The 26,281-nt window shown below is 38.5% G+C and overlaps 1 protein-coding gene across 1 annotated transcript in view; it reads right to left on the reverse strand.

Annotated features, from left to right (window-relative positions):
- The window catches only part of LOC127451684 (voltage-dependent P/Q-type calcium channel subunit alpha-1A-like), a 131,725-nt gene that overhangs the window by 64,347 nt on the left and 41,097 nt on the right, over window positions 1-26,281 (reverse strand). The window contains exons 7-26 of the mRNA XM_051716557.1: window positions 25,004-25,107; window positions 24,241-24,356; window positions 23,564-23,620; window positions 22,170-22,244; window positions 21,350-21,556; window positions 20,375-20,487; window positions 19,953-20,065; window positions 19,674-19,805; window positions 18,859-18,931; window positions 18,654-18,771; window positions 18,471-18,538; window positions 18,087-18,193; window positions 15,895-15,945; window positions 15,236-15,368; window positions 13,309-13,814; window positions 12,219-12,565; window positions 11,972-12,107; window positions 10,043-10,172; window positions 9,709-9,768; window positions 9,294-9,400 (exon numbers count right to left, since the gene is read on the reverse strand). Coding sequence (XP_051572517.1) covers window positions 9,294-9,400; window positions 9,709-9,768; window positions 10,043-10,172; window positions 11,972-12,107; window positions 12,219-12,565; window positions 13,309-13,814; window positions 15,236-15,368; window positions 15,895-15,945; window positions 18,087-18,193; window positions 18,471-18,538; window positions 18,654-18,771; window positions 18,859-18,931; window positions 19,674-19,805; window positions 19,953-20,065; window positions 20,375-20,487; window positions 21,350-21,556; window positions 22,170-22,244; window positions 23,564-23,620; window positions 24,241-24,356; window positions 25,004-25,107 — 2,753 coding nt within the window. The remainder of the gene's footprint in view (window positions 1-9,293; window positions 9,401-9,708; window positions 9,769-10,042; window positions 10,173-11,971; window positions 12,108-12,218; window positions 12,566-13,308; window positions 13,815-15,235; window positions 15,369-15,894; window positions 15,946-18,086; window positions 18,194-18,470; window positions 18,539-18,653; window positions 18,772-18,858; window positions 18,932-19,673; window positions 19,806-19,952; window positions 20,066-20,374; window positions 20,488-21,349; window positions 21,557-22,169; window positions 22,245-23,563; window positions 23,621-24,240; window positions 24,357-25,003; window positions 25,108-26,281) is intronic.

The raw sequence follows: 26,281 nt of genomic DNA on the forward strand, positions 1-26,281 counted from the left end.
ATGTGTACTTTAGCAAATTTTTTCCTTACAAATCCTATATTCACTGTGCATTTTTACATTTAGAATCAATGGGTTCATCCAAAAGCAGAAACATTTTTCTTTCAGAGGCTTTATATGGAGTTAGGATGAAAATAAGGTGCATTTCGAACTGCACTGAGATCAGTGCAGACAGACAGCACAGTGGAGGCTAAATCATTCTGTGACGAGGAGGAGGATGAATTATTCCATTTTTATTATTCCATATGGCCATTTAATTGAATCAGAATTATTTATGCTAATTCTAATGTCTGTAACATCTCAAAACCAACACTCCTGGAATCATAATAAACAATTTGATAAAAAAAAAAAAAAAAAGAAAAAAAAAAAAATATACAGGTGCTGGTCATATAATTAGAATATCATCAAAAAGTTGATTTATTTCACTAATTCCATTCAGAGATACTGAATTTGGGATTTTCCTTAGTTGTCAGTTATAATCATCAAAATTAAAAGAAATAAACATTTGGAATATATCAGTCTGTGTGTAATGAATGAATATAATATACAAGTTTCACTTTTTGAATGGAATTAGTGAAATAAATCAACTTTTTGATGATATTCTAATTATATGACCAGCACCTGTATTATCTATAGCTTTGTATTATTAACAATTTCAGAACTTAGTCCCGCTGTCCACGTATGTTGTCATACATTTTTAGGAAAATTATTTGTCTTTTATTTATTTATACTTTTATTTTTAATTTGTATTATTATTTTTATTTTTTTATTTTTTGCATGTTTATTAGGTGCTACTAGTTACGAATCAAAAAGGGAAATGAAAATGCACACAGCAACCATGCTCGGGTCTCAGGAGGATATAGTATGAAATTCAACATTTTGATATAATTACGTGAAATAATTTTGCTGAACAAGTTAAAGGTGCACTCAGTAACTTTTGTCTTTGTCATCTTGGACTTACACTGACACCTAGTGGCTTGGATGCAGCATCATTTGAAATCAATAGTTTTCAATTTCAGATGCCACTGTAGATATGTAGTATTCACAGTAAGCCATGATTACTTTAATCAGTGAGTGAAAGTGTCAAATAACAGGATGGTTACTGAGATTAAAAGAGTAGTATTCGGCTGGTCATGTGATTCAACCATGGCAGCCCCCATGTGCGGACCCTCTCCATGTAGAATAAAACAGCTTTTATAAGGTTACTGATATGATTGGAGTCTTTATTTTAATGTGTGTGGTCATGATTTCCTACATATATTGCAAATCTACAATTTATGTCTTTACGAGTTAAACTTTTTTAATGAGGAAAAAAATACTGAGTGCACATTTAATTTAGCTAAATAATTTATAAGCTTGCTAACCATGGAGTATGCATGATGGAATACATGCTAACTGACAACACAAAGAGAAATGTTTCATTTGTCCATTTGTTATTTTGGTTATATCATGTGATATGTCAGATATAGCATATATGACTTATATATGATAAGTCTTATACATGATTAAGACGACATAAATCTTCAAGCGATATTGTATGATTTCAAATCAGGCACTGAATAGAATACCCAAAATAACTTTTTTTAGTCAATGAAATACCTTTGGGTCCAAGTGGGACACGATTCCATGGGGGGACCAGAGTCCCTCCCCTAGGGGGTGCCTATAAGTTTAGCAAAACAAAGCGTATCGCAGCTGTACACTGGCAAGGAGACCAGAGGCTGTTCTTTTTGAATGGATGTCAATGGAGGAGACTCTTCTGTACACTGAATAAACTGCTGTTGTGAGTAAAGAGCTCATAACTTCATAAATTGTCCGCCTGTCTGCTAATCTTCCACATGTTTTACACTAAACAGTCCTTTTGAAGTTAACTATGCATGGAGTTCACTCCGATAAAATTGCTGTTTTAATAAAATAAGTCAGACAAATTTGTGATAGATAGGAGTCCGTTTATGGCTCTCCCCATTCATTTATATGGTATCTGCAAAAAGAGATTTACTGTCGTAACACTCTGAACACGGTTCATTGACATCAGGGCCATTATATGATTTGCTTAGAAGACTCGCATGAACCAAGTTGACTGTTACACTTCCACACTATGGAAGAGCTGCAGTGGTTGGTATCTTCTTATATAAAAGAATCTCTGGGTGGACTGAATATTGCATGACAACGGCATAGCACCTTGACTAAACCAATGGCATTTGTTTAGGGTGGGGTTATCAGTTTTTTTCGACCAATGACAGACAGGGGAAGTGCGGGTTTTTTGCACTTCTGTGGGATTCTGTGTGGTTGTGCAGAAATTACACACATCACCTTTAAAAATTGTATCCAAATTCTTAAGTTCAAATCCAGCACTTTACTGAGTAATAAACACGAAGACTTCCAGCAGGTCCAAATCTGCTGTCAGCTCAGGCAATTCACATGACAAATAAGGGTTTGTCAAAACAGACTCAAGTCTAGAAACAAACTGTGTGGCATAAACACACACAGACCTTCTCAGCAAACATCTCTCTTTGGCATTGTGCTACTATGGCACAATGCTATCCCTTGCCATTCTCTAGAGATGCTCTGATTCAATCGCATCAATAAAAAGGAGTGTGTCCTATTACCTATGCCACTAACTTATCAAACATGCCATATGTCCAAAAACATGCAGTACATCTGTTCTATTGCAAAATGTCTTTATGCCAATCCGCCCCAAGAGCAAAGCTGAGGTAGACTTCCTTTGAAGTGTACATTATGTAGGGATGAAAAAGTCTAAGTTTATGCAGAAACCTGTATTAAATGGTCCACCAATAAAAAAAGCCATAATAACCATTATGATAACGTATCCACAGACATTAAATGTTGGGTCCTTTGTGCACAATTTCAGTAATGGCTGGTGAAAAGCACAATATACTGACACTACATGGCCAAACGTATGTGGACACCAAATACCACACTCATTTACCTATATGCTTGCTGAACAATACATTTTATAACCATTATTAATATGGAGTAGGTCCTCCCTATAACAGCTTCCACTCTCCAGGGAAGGCTTTCCAGAAAAAGTTAAAACATGGCTATAGGGATTTGCTCCCAATTGAGACAAAAAAGCATCAGTGAGGCCAGGCACCAAATTTGGTCCCTTCAGATCTACACTAAAAAATAAAATAAAAAATAAAATAAAAAAGGATTTTGCTGCTTGTTCAAATTACTAAAGCAACACAATTCAAAAACTTGATTTAATTGTGTTCTATCCATTAAAATTTGTAAAATGGATGTTTGGAACACTTTTTGTGGCGTTAATGTAGCATTGAGGAAACTGGGCAGGGGATTTCCATTTCCCATCATGCTTTGCATGGGACTAGATAGGGAGAGTAAATGTTACAGTTAAGTGTTATTTTATGTGTTTTTGTGCAAGATGAATATAAAGGGGGATATTTGTTAGTGTTTAATATTTGTTATGTTGAGATTTAGAAGAGTTTCTATTATGTTGGAGTTTTGGGGGTTACCATTATGGTGAAGAGTGGAGCTTGAAGATGAGCACAGGAAGATGTCATACATAAATTTGATTGTTTGCTTTATTCAGCAATTGCTGTGCTAACCAAAATATAGTTACTAAACTACACTTTGTAGTGCTTCCATGTATTTAGCATGCAGACATTCCCTTTCCCTAGTTAGTACACAAAGAAATAAAAGAGATTTATTTAAGTTACACTGACATGTCTAACTTTGTTGGATTTACCCAATTCAACTAGGTTCTTTCTACACAAAGTATTTGTGTTGAGATTACATAATTATTTTAAGTTAAGAAAACAAATTTCTAACATATGGAACCACTGTTCACAATTGAATTAAGTTCAGGTAAAGAGCTTTATTTATTTATTTATTTATTTGAGTGTATGCTTTGTGCAGGCCAGTAAAGTTCTTCCACACCAGACTCAGTAAGACATTTCTTTTTAGACCTCACTTTGTGCACTAGGGTATTATCATCATGGAACAGAAAATGTATGCCAAACAGTACAAAAAACTGCATGAATGTATGCTTGATTTTATGCACTTGTTAGTAATGGGTGTAGCTGGAAAAGCCAAAACCTTTAATTTTGAAGAGGGTGTCCACATACTTTTAAAGTAGTGTTGTTGTTATCCGATGGCTCTATGTATACCAGCCTAAGAATGGGCATAATGACTTATGGCATCTGGTACTTGTAACTGTGCAGCTATGTAGTCCATCAGACCTCTCTCTCTCTCTTTCTCACGCTCTCCAGACAGTAAATAACTGCCTAATTGGATCTTATGTTCATCAAAATGGTGATACACATCTCAATTGGACAGTGCCCTTCTAAGAGGTGAGCAGTTTGATTGGCTGTAATCCCATTATGGTGTTATCTTTCTGGGCAAAGACCCTGTCCAGCCCTAATAGGTCTTAATGTATTCTGTGTTGTCTTGTTTCGCTGCTTTACATGAGCATGAGCAGCCCTACGCAAGAGATATGAACATCTAAATGTCTACATGGACCATTGCATGACATTTCCTCTTTATGTCTCCTAATGCAGCTATGAAGCACTTTGCAAGTGAATTGGGTATAATCTTGTTGATTTTTATCAAGTCCAGTCCTTTGACTTTCCTGGGGTGTGTGAGCATTTTGTCTGTAGTAAACAAGTCATGCCACACTCACAGGTTGTAGGACAACTTATACAAATCATATTCGAAAGGCCTGACACAGAAACAAAAGACATACATGTACACATAGACACAAATACGTATGTTAACACATTTAGGTGTCCACATACTATAGAATGTACCAAGAGTTGATCAGCTGCGAAATTGAGTTATTGCAACTGGCTAAAGAATGTCATGACTTCGCCCTTGGCATGTGTCCTATGTGTGAGGGAGCTAGTGAGAGGACGTTTGGACAGACAAATATGACTAAAGAGGGGGAAGACAGGCATGTGGTGAGCAGGACAGGCAATAAGAGCAAACAGAGGAGAAAGGGAGAGAGAAAGAGACATTACCCCTCTCCTTCCTCACCGCCTCCTCCACTGTAAGTGTTGAGAGATGATCAGAGACGGCAAGACAGAGACAGACAGAAACAGAGACACATACAAAGACACACAACGCACACACAAAGACAGAAAAAAGCACAGGAAAAGAATGGGGGTTTTGAAGTAGGAAAAGCATTAATATGAGACAGAAACAAACCCTACTGTGTTTTATATGTGGACACCTAATCTAGTATAAAAACTTAAAACAATTGAAATACAAATACACAAAAAGGGCTGTCAATTCATAAAAAATGTAATTGAATAAATTACATGATTTGCTGCTTAATTATTCAAATTGCAATTAATCGCATATATCAGTATTTGCTGTGAAAAGTCCCCAATTGAAGTTAAATAGAAATATTGCTGGTCATGTGATCCCAACATTGCAGCCCCAATGAGGGGACCCTCTCCATGTAGAATAAAACAGCCTTTATAAGGTTACTGATATGACTGGAGTCTTCATCTTATGTGACTCATACTTACAGCCTTATCTCATGACATTTACGTGACAATGGCAACATTTTTGCAAACCAAAATTACGTGCTTCATTACACATTTGGCTGCAGTTTCCCAGTGACAATAGCCGGGGGGGGGGGGGGGGGGGGTGAAATGATGTTGTAATCAGACAAGGTTTTTAAGTGGAATATTAGATGGATGTTTTAATAAGTAAAACTTACCTCCCTAACCTAAAAATGTAACCTAAACCTAACCAATAGTGTTAAAAAAGAGAGGTAAACAAAACAGACATCCTTACCCTAAATCAACACCTAAACCTAATTCGCAAATTCAACATTAAAAGCACATTTACTGTAGCAACCACGTCATTTCATGTCCAAAGTCAAACACTCTATCAGGCGAGTTACAGCGGAAGCTATTCATGTTCGAATAAGTGTGTAAATGTAGGTGGGTCTGTTATCCAAGCGTTAAAATGTATTGTTTTTCAAATGATGCTTTAGAGTAAAATTGTTTTGATATAATAACATAGTATGGTCTATGAGATAGAGCGAAAAATAAGTGTTTATAAAGTCATAAACAGCCATAGTACCTGTCATTTGTGTAAAAGTAAATAAAACGCACAATTGTTGTAGTGCCTCTAGTGTTAATGTCACTAGGAAACTGCAGCAAAACGTAGAATGCGGCATGTAAAAATTGAGTTACTGTAACGTTCATTCTATGAGACTCTTGCATTCTGATTGATTTAGTTGCGCTCCATCTAGCTGTTTTTGAATGCAAGAATGTGTCCTATGTGAACAGCTCCTTAATGCACCTATAGAGGAGACCTGTACTCATTTTGTGCTGCCTGCTTTATGTAAGTGTGCTTTGCCGAGGTATGTTGCCTGTAGTTGCCTGACATGATTAAATGTGCTCAATTTATTTTAGCATATTTTTTTAATTAATTGTACTAAACATGTTAAATTGACAGTCCTAAAAAAATACATACAAACGTAATACAAATTCAGCATGCACAGATACTGTACATACACACAGATACTACGTGTCACTCCCTGAAATTGAGTAAAAGGTTAAAACACAGACACACACACTGAAGAGATAGCACATTTAGGGGAACTGTTCCAATGCTCGCAGCCAGGGAGCGCCACAGTCACCCCAGAGCGCCTGCTGTTCTGAGCGCTCTATCGCTGTGTGAAGAAAAAGGGAGGTAGAGAAATGAAAACAGGAGAATCTTGCAATGATAGGAAGGAGTGGAATGGTTTTCTATGGCAAAGGCAGACATATCCATATGCCTCTATATTATTCACTTAATAAGAAACTTATTTCATGCTAGAGTAAAAGGAAGTAAGCGCATATGGGGTTAGTGGTCAATGGGGTCAAAGGGCTAAAAGGAACAAGGATGCTTAAAGGGGCTTTTTTTTAAGAAAGCCATGCTGGGAAGGATGATCAGTTCAGTTTGCAAGCTCTATATTTGTCCTCCTAACTAATATTCTTCTCACTTGCAGTGTTGCATGGAGTTTTAATGTGGAAAAAAAAAAAAAATGTTCTGGGACTGAGAAAGATGTACACAAACACATACCCAGGATCATATAATATTACCATTTCAAAGCATTCAGATTCTGGTATTTTAGGAAGAAACACTATTGATCTGGGATCATATTTCTTTCATTCATGCTTGCATTTCAGCTTTTATGTCATGTCACTTCAATTCCCAGAATCCTCTCACATGCTCCTAAAGCCGCTCTCTCACTACACAACTGTCAGACTACCTGACTCACTGTACTGCTCACATTACACAACAAGGTTTCTTGTCATCTGTCGTCTTCTTGACGCAGCAGTGAACATTTTACACAAAAGATCCCAGACGAGCTGCCCAAACTACAAGATCTTTGGCCAAGAGTCATTCCCGGACAAAAGCAGAAAAAAAAAAAAAAACAACAACAAAAAAACAATCAAATGTTTTCACACATAATTTCACACAAGAAATTAGAGTGATCACAGGATTTTTCCAGAGCGTCACCATTAGCTCGCTGTCCAAAAGTTTTCTGTTAACTGATTTTGTCTGAAAAACAAAAGAAAAGCTGAAAAAAAATTGCAGAAATAATGATTGGGAAGATGCGTGCAGGCTGTCTGTGTCTGTTTTGGGAAAAAAAGTTGGAGGTAAATAAAATATAGCACAATGTCAAGTATGGTGCTCAGACCATTTATTTATTTGTTAAAAATTCATTCATGTTAGTTCACAACAAAAAACACAATGATAAAATTTGTTGCTTTCCATTCCTGTACAAAGATTCATGATAAGATGTGATTGGCTTGATCAGTTCACTGTTGTCTACAAGATTATGTGCCGAAAATATCAAACATGCTCGAAAATATCACAGCGTCTGTGGCAGCTCAAGACTGGCTCAGATCACATCGCTAAACTGCTTATACTGAATGAGCATCACTGAGCATAGGAAGCACCAATTTGGCTACGATCCGGGGCTTTTGTCACAGACCTCAGAAATCTGTCTGCGACAACGAACTCCAACCAAAAATTGTGTAGTGAGAGCACGGCTTTACTGAGCCTGGATCTAAAGAAAGTTGTTCACATGCATTTCTTCCAGTTTCATAATAACATATCCACCTTTCTGACTTATTTCTCACATGAATAACTCTTTCAGACATATAACTAACTGTTCTTGTTCTGAATGCTTCTTTTGAGCTCAGATACAGAACATGGAACAACCATTTACCATTATTCCTTATTGCCAATCATAAACCTTTTCCTCACTGTTCTTGTCTATGGGGTATCATCTGTGACTCTGAAGGTCTAAAGGATCATTAAAAATGAGTGTTTGAAGTTTATCTTTAACAAGGTCCCTGATCATTTCAGTCTGACCCTCACAGTTTGAGTGGCACATTTCAGCATGGATTATTTTGTGGACCCTACTGGACACAAATGCAAACCTGCAAGACATGAGTAAACATTGTTACTCATTCCACATGCGAAGAGGTTAGCCAATCATAACATGGGTCATTTACATACAATATAAAAGTAGCAAAAACAGCCTGGTAAATAATCATGTAACACTAAACTATGACTAGTTTTGGTGCAAGAACTAACATTACGAGTGGGTTACAAGCAAAAATGTAAAATACTACAAAAAGTGTAGGGTGTATGAAATGGTCCCTTGATTATTTTAAAATTTTGTCTATCCCTTCTTACAGCTGGGTAGGTGGGGCAGAAGATGGAGATTGGAAATACCTGAGGTATGTGTGGTTGGACGCTCCAGAGAGTCCTGGGCACTAAAGGGTTACAGGTGCCCAGGCAGGGTTATCACCCTCAAGGAAATGGGCCCAAGTGCGCCCACTGGGAGGGCACTGGGCAAAACACAGAGCATGGAGGGAAGGACAGGGTAGGGAACTGGCACAGAGTTGGGAGAAGTTGTGAGAAATCACCAGAAAGAGAGCTGGGGCTGAATGTGGGGAGGGGCAAGGAGGGACAAGAGCAGGAAAGGAAGGTGGTAAAGATTTGCCAAACGCACAGAACTGAGTTGGGGAGGGAGAGAAAGATTGCGCGGAAGAAAATAAGGAAAAACACTTAGATAAAAGGGAGAAGAATAAAATCAAAAAAAGAAGTAAGAGATTGAGAGAGAGAGAGAGAGAGAGAGAGAGCTGAGCTGTAGGGGTAGCAGGCTGGCGCTCCAGGGTGGCAGGGAGCTGAGCCGACTGCACTGAAGCGTTTGACCTGAAGGGAGCAGATAGGGAAGGACAAGGCAGGGCAGCAAGCAGGGGTGGAGAGAGGGCTGAGATGACTGGGGTCTGGATGACACTTACGTGAAGGCGAACGCCACCAGGGCACCACTAACCACTATAAAGTCCAGGATATTCCATAAGTCACGAAAATATGAGCCTTGATGCAGGACAAGACCTAAGTCCACCATCTGAAACGCAGATCAAAGAATACATGCATCTTAAGTATATTCAGGCAATTTAAACAAACAAAACAAACTTTTTTGTTTTATTTTTAAATTCTATTATTACAGCTGTATCAAGTGAATCATTGTGGCAATTTTCTGTCAAAACACTGAGAAAGAAGTTAACTTGAAAAGAAAGCAAACACAATACTACATCGGATTACTGTATAACATAAGGTTGCCCCACCAAATAAATAATTAAATGTAATCTAGATAAGTATAATATGTAAAAGAGTGGTCACAGCCTAGGTTGCTATGGAGGACCGAATGTGTACCTTGATGAGCATCTCAAAGGTGAACACACCCGTGAAAACATAGTCAAAGTAGCGTAGGACCTGAAAGCGCAAAATGAGGAACGCAGTGTTAGAACTTAGCAAGAAAACTGAGCTCATTATGATGAATCAATATCACTAAAAGATGCATAAATGGATGAATAGGCTGATAAATAAATAGATGGAAGGATGGGCAAATGGATGAATTGTTTGGGTGAGTCTGAATGGACAGATGGATAGATGGATGAAATGGCTACTAGTCCAGTAGACAAATGTGGACTGAAGCACATAGACATAAATGGGGACTGACATGGGCTAAGATGTGGGACTGACTCACATTGTTGCGGGGGGAATCAGGCCAGACGGGGTCTTCAGCTGCCAAGGCAATACTGCTCATCGCAATGACCAGCAGAATACACATCTCAAAATATCTGAGTGTCACGACATAGTGGCATAACCTTCGAAACCTTAAATGTTTAACACACAAGTTCATAAAAGCTTAAAAGAAGGAGAATTTTTTTTTAATTAAAGGTTTATTACAATAAATATTGAAGAAGGAAACCAAGTGATTCTAGTCAGACCTGTTTAAAGTCAACATGAAATTGTGCTCTCAACCCATGTTACTTCCATAATCGGACATACACAGCCTGGCCAAAAAAAAGTTGCATACTCTAATATTTCATTGGACCACCTTTAGCTTTGATTGTGGCATGTATTTGTTGTGGCATTGTTTCGACAACCTTATGCAACGTCACAACATTTATTTCCATCCAGAGTTGCATTAATTTTTGGCCGAGATCTTGTTTTGATGACGGGAGACTCGAACCACTCTGTAAAGTCTTCTCCAGCACATCCCAAAGACTTTCAATGGGGTTTGAGGTCAGGACTCTGTGGTGGCCAATTCATGTGTGAAAATACTTCCTCATGCTCCCTGAACCACTCTTTCATAATTTGAGCCCAATTAATCTTGGCACTGTCATCCTGGAATATGCCCATGCCATCATGGAAGCAAAAATCCATTGATGGGATAACCTGGTCATTCAGTACATTCAGGTAGTCAGCTGACTTGATTTCATTGCAGCCTATTGTTGAGTTAAGACCTGAACAATTGAAGCAAACCCAGATCATAACACTGCCTCCAGAGGCTTGTACAGTGGGCACTATGCATGACGGGTGCGTCGCTTCATGTGCTTCCCTTCTTACCCTGACGTGCCCATCGCTTTGGAATAGGCTAAATCTGGACTCATCAGACCACATTAACTTTTTCCATTGCTCCATAGTCCAATCTTTATGCTCCCTAGCAAACTGAAGTCATTTTTTCCAAGTAGCCTCACTAACAAGTGGCTTTCCTGTGGCCACACAGCTGTTTAATCCCAATCCTGTAAATTCTCATCGCATTGTGCGTGTGGAAATGCTCTTACTTTCACTATTAAACATAGCCGTGAGTTCTACTGTTGATTTTTTATGATGTGACTTCACCAAGCGTTTTAGTGATCTCCGATCATGATCATGTCTGTCTCAAGATTTTTCGACCACATTTCTTCCGCGAAGCTGACGGTTCACCACTATCCTTCCAAGTTTTAATAATGCATTGGACAGTTCTTAACCCAATTCTAGTGATTTCAGCAATCTCCTTAGTTGTTTTCTTTGCTTGATGAAGGCCAATAATTTGCCCCTTCTGAAACACAGTAACATCTTTTCCATGACCACGGGATGTTTAAGAAATGAGAAGCTACACACTGCATCAGTTAGGGTTAAAAAACAATTTGCCACCTGAAACATATTAATCACTGCAATAATGATCCAATCATAGGCTCTTAGTATCTGCTTATTTAAATCGACTTTATTTTTGGCCAGGTAGTGTATTACAAACAGGTTAGTACGGGACTTGATTTTATCCATCATGAATTGACTGGATCACAAAAAGTTGGCCTTTCATACTAAAATGGAGCCAGGTGTTTGGAAGGGAGGGGTTGAAAACAAAGAGGGATTTGTGACATCAGCAAAAATCGAATAGTCGTTTCAGAAGCGGAGCAAGTCATTAAATGTATTTACCGTATTATTAAAGCTTACGAAGGCAAACGTTTTTTAAAAATGTGCACAGAGGAATTTTGCACAATAAGGCCAGGAACATGAGAGTAAACAGGACCAATTTTGATTTCATGTTGAACTGTTAACTGTAAACTGCAAGAGCCATAGTGCATGGGCTGATAGCTTGGGCAGGCAGTTGAATGACAGGTGTTACAAAGTAACACTGTGTACTCACGGGTTGGTGGTAGACAGGATGAACATTGAGCTGAAGGGTGGCATTGGTTTAGGCCCACCATCATTCTTATCATCATCATCATCATCCTTTGTATCTTCCTTCTTTGGCAGGGGCTCAGTGTTGGCATTCTTATTGACTGCGGAGAGGTAAGAAAGGGATACAACAAGGTCAGAAAGATGATTCAACAATTAAAAATCTGTGGCACTTAATGAAAGACAGATATCTTCTCCTACTCTTGCCCTCTCACCCTGTAGGATGGCATTACTGGAAGGGAACATAGGTGGAATGTCTACAGCAGTGTAATCGGGTGTCATGCCCAAGTTACCAGTGCTGGCAACATTAGCAGTGGTAGAAGAAGGGTTGGTAAGGATTATGCTGCTCTCACTGCTAGTGTGTGCCAGGCCGGAAGTGTAGGCACTGTTAGCCAGGTTGAGCAGACTATCATGTGGGGTGGAGTTACTAGGCGGTTGGGTGGCGAGCTTGTTGTTGTTCATTGCATTGTCCAGGTCCTCACTGTATTGACTGTTCTGTCTGGACAGAGTCTTCTGAATGGGGCGGGTCGTGGAGAGAGTGGGGCCACTCCCATGACCACCTCTGAAGAGAAAAGAGAAAGAAATTAAATCAAGTTTCAAACTGTTTTTTTAAGGATAATATGTGGCGAATTTACCAAGTCACACCCGCTGATAGCATTGTTTTTACACATGCTGTCTGCATTGTTTTAGCACCCGAATCATTAAAGGCATTATGCAAATCAAGTAAAGTCAAAGAATCTGTGCGGAACACAATTTGAAGTTACACATTGCTTCTCGTGTCTTGATATTTGTTCACATGATGCTCAAGAACCAATGAGGTTTGATGTTTATTGATGTGTCACCATATTTGATTTGGGTGCTATATACAGGAGTTGATCAAAATTTTGAGGAATTGAACTGAGAGTGTATTACAGCTTCAATTTCTGTCAGTTCATCATATAAAGTGATTCTATGACTTTAAAAACTTGGAAAATAGTGTGTAAATAGTCGAATCGACAACTTTTACTGTGGTTTTATGGTGTTTTTCAACCTTTATTGAACTTGACAGCCTGAAGTCACTATTCACTTTTATTATCTAGAAAAAGATGTGTGAAGAAAGTGGTTTGGAGTGACATTAAGGCGAGTAATTAATGACAAACCTTTTTTTTTGGATTGACTATTTCCTTAATTTAAAAACTCATGGTGCAGCAAGCAGAGTTTTGTGCTGAAAAACCACATACAAAAGTGGCACAACTATTTGCTGAATTCACCCCTTTGTAGATTTTTTTTAAAACGTTTCCAGAGATTAATTCCAGTGGAACTCACTTCCTGTTGCGGTGTCGCACCCTTTCCACTCTCTCTTTTCGTCCATCGCAGTCATGACGATGGCGTCTGTGTTTACGCTCTCCTCCATCTGCATGCTCAAACTCAGGTCCTCTTTCCCTGCCCTTGCTTCTATGTTTCCTCCCTCTGACCTCTCCCTCCTCCTCTGGGTGTTTGCGGTGTTGACGAGCCTGGCTGCAGTGCTGATGTCTGTGGTGGGATTCTCTAACATCGTCCTCCTGCTGCCGGCTGTCAGAGCCCAACAGACTCCGACGAGACCCTGTTGAGTCCCCTCTTTCCAATGGCGGCCAGGGCCCAGACCCTCCACCTCCGCTCTCCCCGTCATTGAAGTTTGGCTGTTTGTGCAGGAGCTGATGAGTGCACTGGGGTTGACCCTCACCCGGCCTGATTTTGTTGGTGTTGTTGTTCCGGTTCTCTTGAGGATCCACGACCAGTGGGCGGTCCAGGTGGGTCTTCATATCGGGACGGATGTGACGGGAGAATGAGACCTGGAAAGTCAGAACAGAAAAACATATTGACAGACATCAAGGTAAGAGAAGGAAAGATGGTTGAGAGAAGATGGTGGTAGACAGGGTGAAAGATGAAATAAAGAAAAAAAATGTAAATGGTTGGACAAAGTTGGATATAGAAAGAGGGGACGTAGAGCAAGAATATATTACAAAATCATCTTAAAAATACACTATATGGACAAAATTGAACATTGAATATTTAATTTCAAAACTATTGACATGGCATATGTAGTTGGACCTCCCTTTGCTGCTATAACAGATTCCATTCTTTTGGGAACGCATTCCACTAGATGTTGGAATATGGATGACTTCAGGGATTTGCTCCCATTCAGACACAAGAGCATCAGTGAGTTCAGGCACTTCCAGTTTATCTCAAAGGTTTTCAAGGAGGTTCAGGTCTGGGCTTTGAGCAGGTCGGTCAATTTCTTCCACGCCAGACTCAGTAAACCATTTTTATGGACCTTGCTTTGTGCAAAAGGGCATTGTCATGCTGTAACATAAAAGAGTCCCATTCTATTAAAATGCTTGTCTAAAGAGGTTGCATTGCTGTATGCTTGATTTTATGCACCTAGCTGAAAGGAGTTGTTCACCCTAGCCGCTTTTCCACTATTGGGCCAGAGTAAACCAGGTCTATCAAATGGCCAGCCGGGGCCAATAGCCTCAGATCTCGAGGCATAAGATCAAAATCAATCTTTGTTGCCACCATTTGGCCAATAGTCCTGCAGCGTTGCTCTAAATCCCGCCTTTAATATGCCACCCTTGTGCCAACGTCACACAACTGCCCATTTCACAAGCAAGAGGGAAGCTCAAGCAGAGGCATCATGTTATCTAGTTATCTAGAATATTGAGTTTATATCAACTGTAAACATTAGCTAGCCAGATAAATTAGTGATAACAACTCACCGACTCTAAATGCCACAATGTCCTGAGTTGTCTCACCACTAACAGCGGGACAATGTCCAAACACACCATCTAATGAAAGTTCACTGAACTGTGGAAAGTAATTTCTTTGGGCACCGCTTTGTCCACTGTGCATTTTAACGGATTTGCTTTATTATTTTATTGTATTTTTTTCCCGAACCTGTACCGTTGTGCGCTGGATACATATCATGAAAGTTCAACAAAACTCCACCTTTAACACTGAACCCGCCTCAATCCCCAGCTGGCCTTGTTTGGCCCAAGGGTAGCCGTGGACCAAAGGCCATTGGCTGTTGGCCCCGAGAAAGCCCAGAGGAGGCACGATGAAGCCTCAGAAGTTACAGTGGGAATGCAACTGGCCCTGGCACGCACTAGCATGCCCTCATTTGTCTATATTGTACTTTTGGCCATGTAGTGAATGGAAACCAGCCTGTCCTCATTCACCAAACAACTTTCCCTTCCATCTCATTTCTTCTGCTTACCTTCCAACGGTCTTCAGGATCCAACTCATTGTAAAGAGCCTCTCTGCTGTTCATCAGGGTCTGTCGCCTCAACTCATGGGTGCGCTGTTCCCATACTGACTTACAACCTTTATTGTTCTTCTGTTGTTCCTTACTGCAGAGGAGATAGAGAGACAGATTTACAGTAGATTTGAGACTGGTAATCGTCAAGAGCAAAAAGTGAGTTTGCTGATGCTACCACAGGCTGAAAATGCCCACCTACAAGCTACCAGCTACCATTTGTTAAAGAGAATGACTGCACCACTTGGGTAAAACTCACACACACACACACACACACACACACACACCCACCCACCCACACCAGAGAGAAAGACAATAACTATAATAGATCTGGGAGTGAACACATCACAGGTACCCAACCCTTTGAGCAAAGCATATGAAAGAGTGAAAGTCAAGGAGATAAGAGGAGAACAGCAGGAGATGAGTAGCAGGATGAAGAGCAAGAGAGGAAGAGAGAAGGAGAGAGAGCGAGACGATCCCACCCAGCGCAATTGGAGAACAGAGCAGGGAGCAGCACAGGAAATGCACATGTCGAAAAGGCTGATGGGAGAAGAGAAGGAGGTGTGGGGCAAACAGAGAGGCGCTTAAAAAGAACACAAAGAGTATAAATGAGTAAATACCAGTCGAGAAAGTGTTCTGTTGCATCGAGACGCTCAGAGTTTACTGTCACACTGAGGAGGAAAACAGCATGTGAGAAACATGGGACATAAGAGTTTCTCTCTGCCCTTCTACCTCGTTCACACAAATTTCTTTCTTCATTTCTTTCTTTATTTCTTTTACACATTTACACATATTATCTCTTGATTCCCTCTCATTCTCAGTCTCCGCTTTCTCACAGATACCTTCTTCCATATGTGTAATTTCCCTGCTGAAAAAAAAAACAAAACAGCTTAAACCAGCCTAAGATGGTTTGCTGGTGTTAGCTTGTTAAGCTGGTTTCCCAGCCTGGGGTGCATTTCCCAAAAGCATCGTTTGCTGACTATGCTCACAAGTTCCATCATTACCAACATTGTTCAACTATTTGGTGTTTCCCGAAACTGTAGTTCCAACAAACATTCGCAAACAGCATCGCAAATATACATTTTGTGTATGCATATGTGTATATGTGTAAGATGCATTCAGATGCTCACTGTTATATAAACCTTTGAGAAAAACAGCAGCCATCTGAATCTTCTATAGCTTTCTATGAGAGCAACATAAGCAGTTGTCCTTAATGTAACTAAAGAAGAACAAATGTCAGAAATCTTTGGTTGAAGTGTATGCATATAGGTTGTCCTTAACGTAACTAAAGAAGAACAAATGTATAGGTGGCTTACTAAAGACTTCTGAAGACATGAAAACGAATATGAAAAGGTAGACAGGGGAATTGTGGGAAAGAAAATGTTATAAAAAGAACATTCGCAAACAGCATCGCAAAGTTGTGTGGTTATAACTACAGCTCTTTACCTGTGGTCAGAAGCATAATTCCTTGTTAGTTTGATGTGTGGACATCATTTGACTACACTGAGGCTTCTATATCTTTTATTCTGTATTGATCTTTTATTCTGTCAACACTTTGACCACGTTTACATGCATTTAAGAAAACTTTTTTCTGGGGTTTTGCAGAAAACGCTATATCACACATGGTTTCTGATGGAGAACACGGCTTTTATGTGTTTATGTTAATGCATAAGTGGTGTTTATATGTTTCTGAAAAGTGTGCACATGCGTATGTGCTCAAGCGTGTCAGGGGAACCCCAAAGTTTGATGTAGAGGGAAACCCGTCTGTTGCAGCATATCTAAACAGTGCATGCAGCTTTCCTTTCTTCAGAAGCTTTCTTGTATTAAAATGGCTTTCTGGTGTATGTGTAAATGAGCTTTTATAATTTAATAAGTTGTGGAAGTTATTACTGCACCCCCTGTGTAACGTCATTAACAACAGCTCTATGTTGTTGAAACAACGTGGTTTGAACGATGGATGTGCAACATTACTAGAGTTTCGGGAAACAGTCATGACTAGCTAGTTAAATTCTCCAAACAAAAATCATACTATGGTGGTTAAACAGTGAGTTTCGTTGTTGTACGGGATATGCACCCCTGATCAGGTAACAAGTTCCCCAAATCCCACTAAAACCAGTAAACAAGACCAGCCTAACCCGCTAGTTCTCTTTACACTGGTTTTAAGCAGGGGTAGTTTTGTTCAGCAGGATTGTGTGTGTAGGACAGTGAAGATCACAGATGAGCTTGTAAATAATTGAACACACAGAGAAGCACAAATTTTGAAATGTATGGCACAAACATAACAGAAAAAGAGCTAAAAAGTACACCTGCTCCAAAATGATAAGCATTTAAATGTGATTTAATCTCCAGTTTGAGACTGTGGTTCACCTTTGCTACAACTGTCAATATTTACAAACAATTACATATGGTATTTGGTAGGTTTTGGTTCCACACGGATATGCTACAAATATTTGAGCCTGGAACACACATTTCATGACTTCATGCAAAGAGAATATGTGTATATGTGTAAGATGCATTTACATGCTCACTGTTATATAAACCTTTGAGAAAAATAGCAGCCATCTGAATCTTCTATAGCTTTCTATGAGAGCAACATAAGCAGTTGTCCTTAATGTAACTAAAGAAGAACAAATGTCAGAAATCTTTGATTGAAGTGTATGCATATAGGTGGCTTATTAAAGACTGAAGACATGAAAATGAACATAAAAAGGTAGACAGGGGAATTGTGGGAGAGAAAATGTTACAGCAGGAGAGACAGAAATAGGGAAAGAGAGAGAGAGAGAGAGAGAGAGAGAGAGAGAGAGATACTCACGCTGCAATGGAGAGGTTGGCTGCAGACAGTGGGCTGACCTCAGCTACTTCCTTGGCCTTCTGGAGGGCCATTTTTTGATTGGCTGCCTGCTCTTCCTCCTGTTCATCCTATACAATGAGAGAAAGAGGATGTTAAAAACCAATGCATGTTGGTATGTGGGAGTTGGTTGGATTAACAGTCTGAGAGACAGTGAGAGTGAAAGAATCACGGTAATTGAGAGTGCTTACATAGAGTATACAGTATACATTGCAAAACAAAACAAAACAAAACAAAAGCACAATAAAATAAGAACATGAGAATGATCAAATAAGAACATGAGAGACAAAATGGGAGGAAACATGTAAACATGCATCACAAATGGGAGCTGTTTGTTTGTGTGTTTACCTTGGTGAGCTCTTGTGCATTGGCCAGATTGTCCACTGCGATAGCCAAGAACACATTGAGCAACGTGTCTGATTGCAGAGGGTTAAGGAAAGTCACGTTTAGACCACACTGGTTTACATGCGCGTGATCTTTTATAAATTGTGTAAGCAGTGAGTCAGCATGCATTGTTTTGTTTTTGGATACAGTTGCCGAAGAGTGTAAGAACGATGAAGAAGACAGAGAAGACCATGCCCTTTTTGACTCCGCCCTGAGACTCAATCCCATCATACATGACCATGTTCCAGTCTTCACCTGTCAGTATCTGAGACACAGAGAAACGGCTGTAGTCACAAAGCCACATATAGCTCACATGACAATCACACATTGACTGACAGGCACTTTTGCTCACCTGAAACACAGTCATTATTGCTGCAGGAAAGGTATCAAAGTTGGTTGGTGGTGTGCCGGTTTCAAAATTAAACCTGAAGAGAAAGATTACTGTTATATTATCCAAATATAATTACTATGAGCTCTCTAAGCAGCTGATATAAGCAAGACAGCAAGAGTCTCAAGACAGTCTCAAGTCTCAAGACAGCAAGAGCCTCACAAGCCATTTAAAAACTGGTTTATGACTAGAGTCAGGGTTCCCACACTTCTTGACCAATGAACTGACTTTTCCATACATGGCCTTCTCAGTCATTCATGATTACTGGATAAGGATTTTAAAAAAATCAACAGGGCAGATTTCCATTAGTATTTCAGGTAATTATCTTCTGAATGAATACATTAAAATTATTATACTTATAAGTGTACTGTATATTAAGTATACTTATTTTACTATTAGTGTAAAAATGGCTCCAATAAATGGCTCCAATTTCAACAGACAATCTGATGTTATCATGCTGGTTTGTAGGAAAGTTTTAACATATGTCTAGCTGATATGATATTTTAGAGCAGTGCAAAACTAGATAAAAAAAATATATATATATATATATATATATATATATATATATATATATATATATATATATATATATATATATATATATATTCACTATAGAAAATGTCAAGACTTTTCCAGGACTTCTGAAAATCTGACTCATTTCCATGAATTTTCCAAGCCTGGAAATCACGATTTTAAAATTCCCTGATATATCCAGATTTCCATGACCATGGGAACCCTGTTTGCAGTGTGGAATCGAGGAGTTTTAGTGTTGTACTGACTGTCCTCCAAACAGCTGCATGCCGAGCAAAGCGAAGACCACGATGAAGAGGAAAAGGAGAAAGAGTAAACTGATGATAGACTTCATGGAATTCAACAAAGACACCACCAAGTTCCTTAGAGACGCCCAATACCTGATAAAGGAAAAGAGAGAGATGGAAGAATATAAAATGTAGATGTTAAGTCCTTCTTGAGGAAGCTTGGAGGGTGGAAAGGAAACTCTAATGGACACAGAATGGAACAAAGAGACAGACTTAAGACTCGAGACATGAGAGACTCACTTGGTCACTTTGAAGATCCTCAGTAACCTGAGAGCTCGTAACACACTGATCCCAAACGAGGTTCCTGGCTGGATCATAGCCCAGAGCACCTCGAAAATGCTGCCACAAATGACCTGTCCCACACACACACACACACACACACACACAAAGGCACACAAAGACACACAAATACAAAAAACACACATTTAAAGCTCATTAAATAACAATTAGCCACAAAACAAAGTCCCAAACACTAACACAGACTTGCTTGGCAGTGAATTGTGAATTATACAGACTTTTAGTAAAAACAGTATCAACTTCAAGATCTAAAAAAACAAAACAAAAAAACAGCTGGTATATTGCTTGTGTTTCCCTAAAACTGGTTTGATTGGATAAAAGAAGAAGAAGAAGAAGAAGAAGAAGAAGGGACTAGAAAAACTTACAATGCAGTCAAAACAGTTGAAGGAGGAGTGAAAGTAAGGCCTGGTCCCCAGACCATACATCTTAATACACATCTCTGACATAAAGATCCCCAGGAAGATGAACTCAGCAAAGTCTGGATGGAGGAGAGAGGTGCAAAGAGTGTGTGCAAAAGACAGAGAGAGTGAAGGAGATGGAAAAAAGAGAGATAATAAAGTCTGTTTTTTACAATGGAAGACGTCAAACCTTTTCTCTTGAAACAAAGACTGCGTTTACACTATGCACAGCATTGTTTTAAACATCTTAGCGGAAAAAAAGATCAGTGCATTTAGTCATAATTTTAGTCTAAAAGAAACCTCTTCACCCAGTAAGTATAAATTTGCCTAAGATTTAAATAATTGAGGCTTCCTTGATAACAAGGGAGGAATAAAGACTGATAAAAGAAGAGGAACAGATGCTACGTTCTCACAGTTAGTGTTTGAGAATGACAACCATATTTAACCACATGTGGCTTTTGAATTGTCCCATTTATACATCAGCTTACAGCTCCAATGGCAACATTTTTTATTTACTTTGAACTGAGTATGGAGCACAACATTTGGGTCATGCCCAGTCCACAAAACGTATGGGAGCAGCTCCAGTGCAAAGATAGACAGCAACTTGATCTAAAACCTTCAGATGGCACACAGCTTATATCTCAAAATCCTGAGACATCTTATATTGTGAGACAAGCTTGTGGCAGATTTAAGTGGCTATTGTATAATGTGACAGACTACTAGTTTACTCAAGTTCTGTTCACACAGCACAGGTTAACCGAAGTCACTCACAAATATGGTTGTGTGTCCTGAAAATTTAAGGGAGCCACTTTTGTTATAGAATATGGTTGTCACTTCGACTTAAACATATCTGTTAATTTTTAGAGCACAGAGAATGAATAAAACTAAATTAAGGGGAAAATGGATAGTGATGAGTAAACGGAGAGATATGTACAGACTTACAGAGGAAGTCAGAGAGCCGGTCAGGCTGGTTGTAGTGCACAGAAGCCACACACAGTGTGTTCAGTCCCACCAGACAAAGCACTGACCAGTAGAAGGCCTGCGTCTTCACTATGTGCCTGATAAAGAATCTCAGTCGACGTTCCTTTTTATGGAAGGAAGAGCCCTCTATCTTCGAGCTCTTCAGACTGCCCCGTGCAAATGGAGAACCTGACAAACAAAAAGGCAGCAGATAAGCCAAGAAGCAAAAAAACAAAAAACAAAGACAGAATGACTTATTAACATTAAAGGAAAATAGAAAAGTGCTGTATGACGTGGCATTTAAATATGTGTATACTGTAGGTAAGTAACTGTTTTTTAAGCAGACCGTTTTATCAAAAGTGTCTTACAGTACACTTGTTACAGAAAAGGTTCCCCTAGAGCAACCTAAGGTTAAGTGTCTTGCTCAATGGCACAATGTTCCCTTGCTAAAAAAGTACTGTGGCAGTACAATGCTTCAGTGATGGTATCAGATGGTAATACCCTAATTGAAAATAATTCATATAGAATGGTATTTAAATAGTCTTGCACTTCAAAGAATAATATTGCATCGCCATTATAGTTGTGTCCAAAAACCTACTTTGCTTTTTTCATGACATATTTTTATGGTAATAATTTTTTTTTTTTTATGGAGTGTAGACCCATTGAGCACCCTTGCATGGTTTGAACCTACAGTAAAACCTTTCATTTTACCAGCTCAGATTTTTAACCACTATGTCACACCAACCCTTATAAGTGTGTAGGTGTCTGTGTTTCTGCATTTGTGTTTGACTCTCATGCACACCTATGTCTCCATCTCCGTCCTCTGCGTCGAGCAGTTCTGTTTTACTCTTCTTGATGGTGGGCCTCCTCCTTGATCCTGTGTGTTATATACCACAATGACTTAATCTGTAACTGTAACCTAACATACTCACAGTTCTTTTGAGAGACATGGGAGAGTAGAAAATAGACATAAACACAGATAATTAGATCAACACAATAGAGAAAAGAAAAATGTACAGAGAGACAACTACAATGCAAAAATGTTTTGTCGGTACCATACAAAAATGTGCTTCGTGTGTTAGCAACTAAATTAACTGGCAATATTTAAAACTACTATTCAAAAATATGATCTAATATAGAGGTCGACCGATAGTGGATTTTGCCGATACGATTACTAAGGTGGTGGAAATGATACAATTAAACCAATTAATCGGCCGATACACAAATCGATTCATAAAATGTCATAAAACAGCACAGACACTGAGGCCAGAATCCAAAATAAATAAAATCCCATATGTAGTTTATTTTTTCAACCAAATACCAACAATAATCAGAAAAAAGATTGGGTGCATAACATGGGACTTTTAACACTAAACAAGCTTAAAACACACCGAGACTCTTAATTTGAAATGACAGAGACTTGACTCGTTACAATGCTCTATATTTAATATTTACTAAATATTTTTTTTATAGTCTATATATTATTATTATTATTAAATGGCTCCAATAAATAACAACATATGAAGTTGGAGACACAATGTATGTGCTGACGAGGGACGTATCCATATAGTTGCATTTTTCTTTGCATGACCTCCCTTCAATTTAAAAAACTGAATTATCAGAGGAACACAGAGGAATAAAAAAAACTATCAGCAACTGTCGGCAAATATCGGCATAAATTTAGCAGATAACCGATAGTTCTAAAAAGCAACTACTGGCACCGATTAGTCGGTAAAACTGATATAACGGTCTACCTCTAGTCTAACATGACAGTGTCAAACTGACTACACTAGGTTACAACAATGATGGTCATTTTAAGGGTCTGATCAAATACAAATAACTCTTAAAGGCTAAAAATTAACATTTTCACATTTAACAGTGTTCAGAGTTATCTATTATGTATTATGTAGTTATCTATTATGACTATATAGGTCATAGAATACTATGAAGAAAAGAAATCACACCTCTGCATGTAAACTACAGATTGAGGGACCAAGTAAATGTGCTTATGTACGTTACATTAACTGTGATCATGGACATGAAGTATACAATATCTCCCCTTCAGCAAAGCCAGCATGCTATTGATATCTCACTTCCTACACAATGGGAAATCAACACCTAGTCCCAGTGAGGGAATAAAGAAGGGAAGAGAGGGGGATGAACAGGAAGGAAGTATGGAAGAGTTCATGTAAATACCATCAAAGGGCATCCGGTCATCTGGGTCATTGTCCTCGTCAGCCAGAATCACTTCTTCTATACAAAATGAAAGATTTCAGTGATGTACAGGTGTCATGAAAATACATATTGTACATACTGTATTATTATGAATATATATGAACTAAAGTTTCATGATATTTCCATCTATTTGGATGTACATTAAAAAGACCTGTTAAACATTAATGTAATAGTAACTTATCTTAGATTTAAATTCAAAATAATGGCTATAATTCCTCCATTGTTGTACACACTTCAGCTGTCACAGTAACACCAACAGATGGACATATAAACATATATAAATATTTTAAATGTATTATACATAAATAATATCATTTTAGAAATGTGTAACCCAAGAAATGTACTTAAAAGTAATGACCTTAATTGAAAGTCAGTAACTGTAATCTGATTACAAGAATGTAATGTGTTACACTAATTTTACACTACTAAAAAGCAATTAGATTACTGTAAATGATTACTTCGTAATCAGATTACTGTCAACACTGTCTTAGAAAAATCAATGGTGAATTAAAACATAAACAGTAACGCAATGCATTAATGTGTAAAAACATTATTAATAGAGACAAGCCAAAACATATATTGTAGTCCGTGTTCATGGCTGTAGCGGAGTATTCCATGGCTCTTTCTACAGCATTTACCTGCTTTGCAGATCCACTCCAGATATCCATTCAGCTCTCTCTCTATCTGCTGTTGACGTCTTAACTTTAGAAACTCACTCCTGTTCTCCACGCGCTCTCTCTCTTTGGCAAACTCTCTGTATCACACAAAAACACATGCATACAAATAGACATTAGCGTGAGGCAGATAAACAAAAAATGCACATACACACTAGTGACAGACAGATACTGTATAATGGACAATATTTGGCCATTTTGAGATTACCAGAATCAGATGATAACTGTGCCTGCTTGACTGATTAGTCATTATTTTACTAACATATTAAATTTTATCTATTCAATGAACACATGACTTGTATTACATACACGTAGGCATATGTACATTTATTGTAAAGCCAGAGGAGGATGGGCTGCCCAGCAGACACTAGTTGCTCTCAAAGTTTTTATCTCTCCACTAAGTAACAGCTTATGGAGTTTTTTTCCCCCACCACAGCCACCTTTGGCTTGCTCACTGGGGACATTAAGACATTAAGGCACAACTTTCTATAAAACTGCTTTGAGACAATGTGTGTTATTAACTCATAATTTCCCCCTAGTGGCAGTTCCCAAAATCTTCCAACATCCACAAATATTCCACAAAACTGTCATAAACATTCTAACGCAACAGCATGGTGAACTAAGTAGAAGCTGTACCAAAAGTGTATGCCTGATAAAAGGTAAGACACTGGAGCATAATTTGAGAAAACAGCTCACACAGACACATTTCCTGAGAGATGCTCCTTACCCTGACAGCACACCTAGCACAAGATTGAGCATGAAGAAGGAGCCGATGATGATGAGGGGGATGAAGTACATCCAGTTCCATGCACTACCTGAAGCATCATTGCTCTGTAACAACATAAAACAGCTCAGTCAGTACCATAACACAGACATCCAAACATCTCTCTCTCATCCTGAGAGTTCAGTTTGTTGATCTGGTTTTCTTTGCATCTGTCATCCCAAGACTCTCCAGTGCACTCTTTCCAACGGTGTCAAGACATTTAATGGGCAAATCTGTGTGTTCATTAGTGTTGGCAATTTTGATTCATCCCAGTGACTCAAGTCTTTCAAATCCATTCACAAAAAAGATTTGTTCAGAGTCGTTCACTGATTCGTTCAGTGACCATTTCAGCAGATTAAACAATTTGTTCACTTAAAAGATTTGTTCAAAAACACTGATTCCTTCACAAGGAGCCCAGACTACAAAAACCTGGTTTAGGAACAAATGCAGTTGATGTTAGCATCTATGCAGATTTGTTTAGGTGTGCAATCACATTTCTGTTTAAGGTTAAAGATTAGGCTTGTCGTGCTTATAACCATAATTACCTGATCACAATTATTCGATATAATCACGATTATTTGAGATAACTGCAATCATTATGGACTTTTAAATTCCAATCATATACAGTATTCCAGGGCTCTTCAACTACTTTCTTGCGGGGGCCAGATTATCCAGATGAAAACTTTGCGGGGCCAAAGTTAGCTAGCACTTTCATTGCAAGTAACATGTTACTTAAAAAACACCTTTAATACTGTGCATTTATTCATATTAAAATAGTGAATTATAATTTTTTAAGGTCTTGCCATAAATTCCTTCATAGGATCTGGCTGAAAAATAAGCATGGCTATACTCTTAACTAACAAATAATTTATGATCAACCTAACTTGAAAAAAATAAATAAAAAAAAAAAACATAATAATTTTAGCGCTATTGTTTACAAATTATGAAAACCGAGGAGAAACATTTAGATCTGCTAAAGCCCTCTCACAATATCAACCCACATATGAAAACAATCGTCATATAGAAATATCATGTTTACTGATCATTGGCAAAAGAAGAAAAAAATGATTTGGTGGTGTTCGTGATTGAGAGGGCTGACTCACAGCTGTATAGATCCAACTATAATCAGGACATTTGCAGGTTCAGTTTCACGTATCACTGATGAGACACCCATTTGACACTTCAAGAATAGTGAATAAAAGCTAACCTTTCAGCACCTTTTCATTGGATGTTCAGTTTTCA

The sequence above is a fragment of the Myxocyprinus asiaticus genome, chromosome 14 (assembly GCF_019703515.2).
Source record: "Myxocyprinus asiaticus isolate MX2 ecotype Aquarium Trade chromosome 14, UBuf_Myxa_2, whole genome shotgun sequence".
Classification (NCBI taxonomy): domain Eukaryota; kingdom Metazoa; phylum Chordata; class Actinopteri; order Cypriniformes; family Catostomidae; genus Myxocyprinus; species Myxocyprinus asiaticus.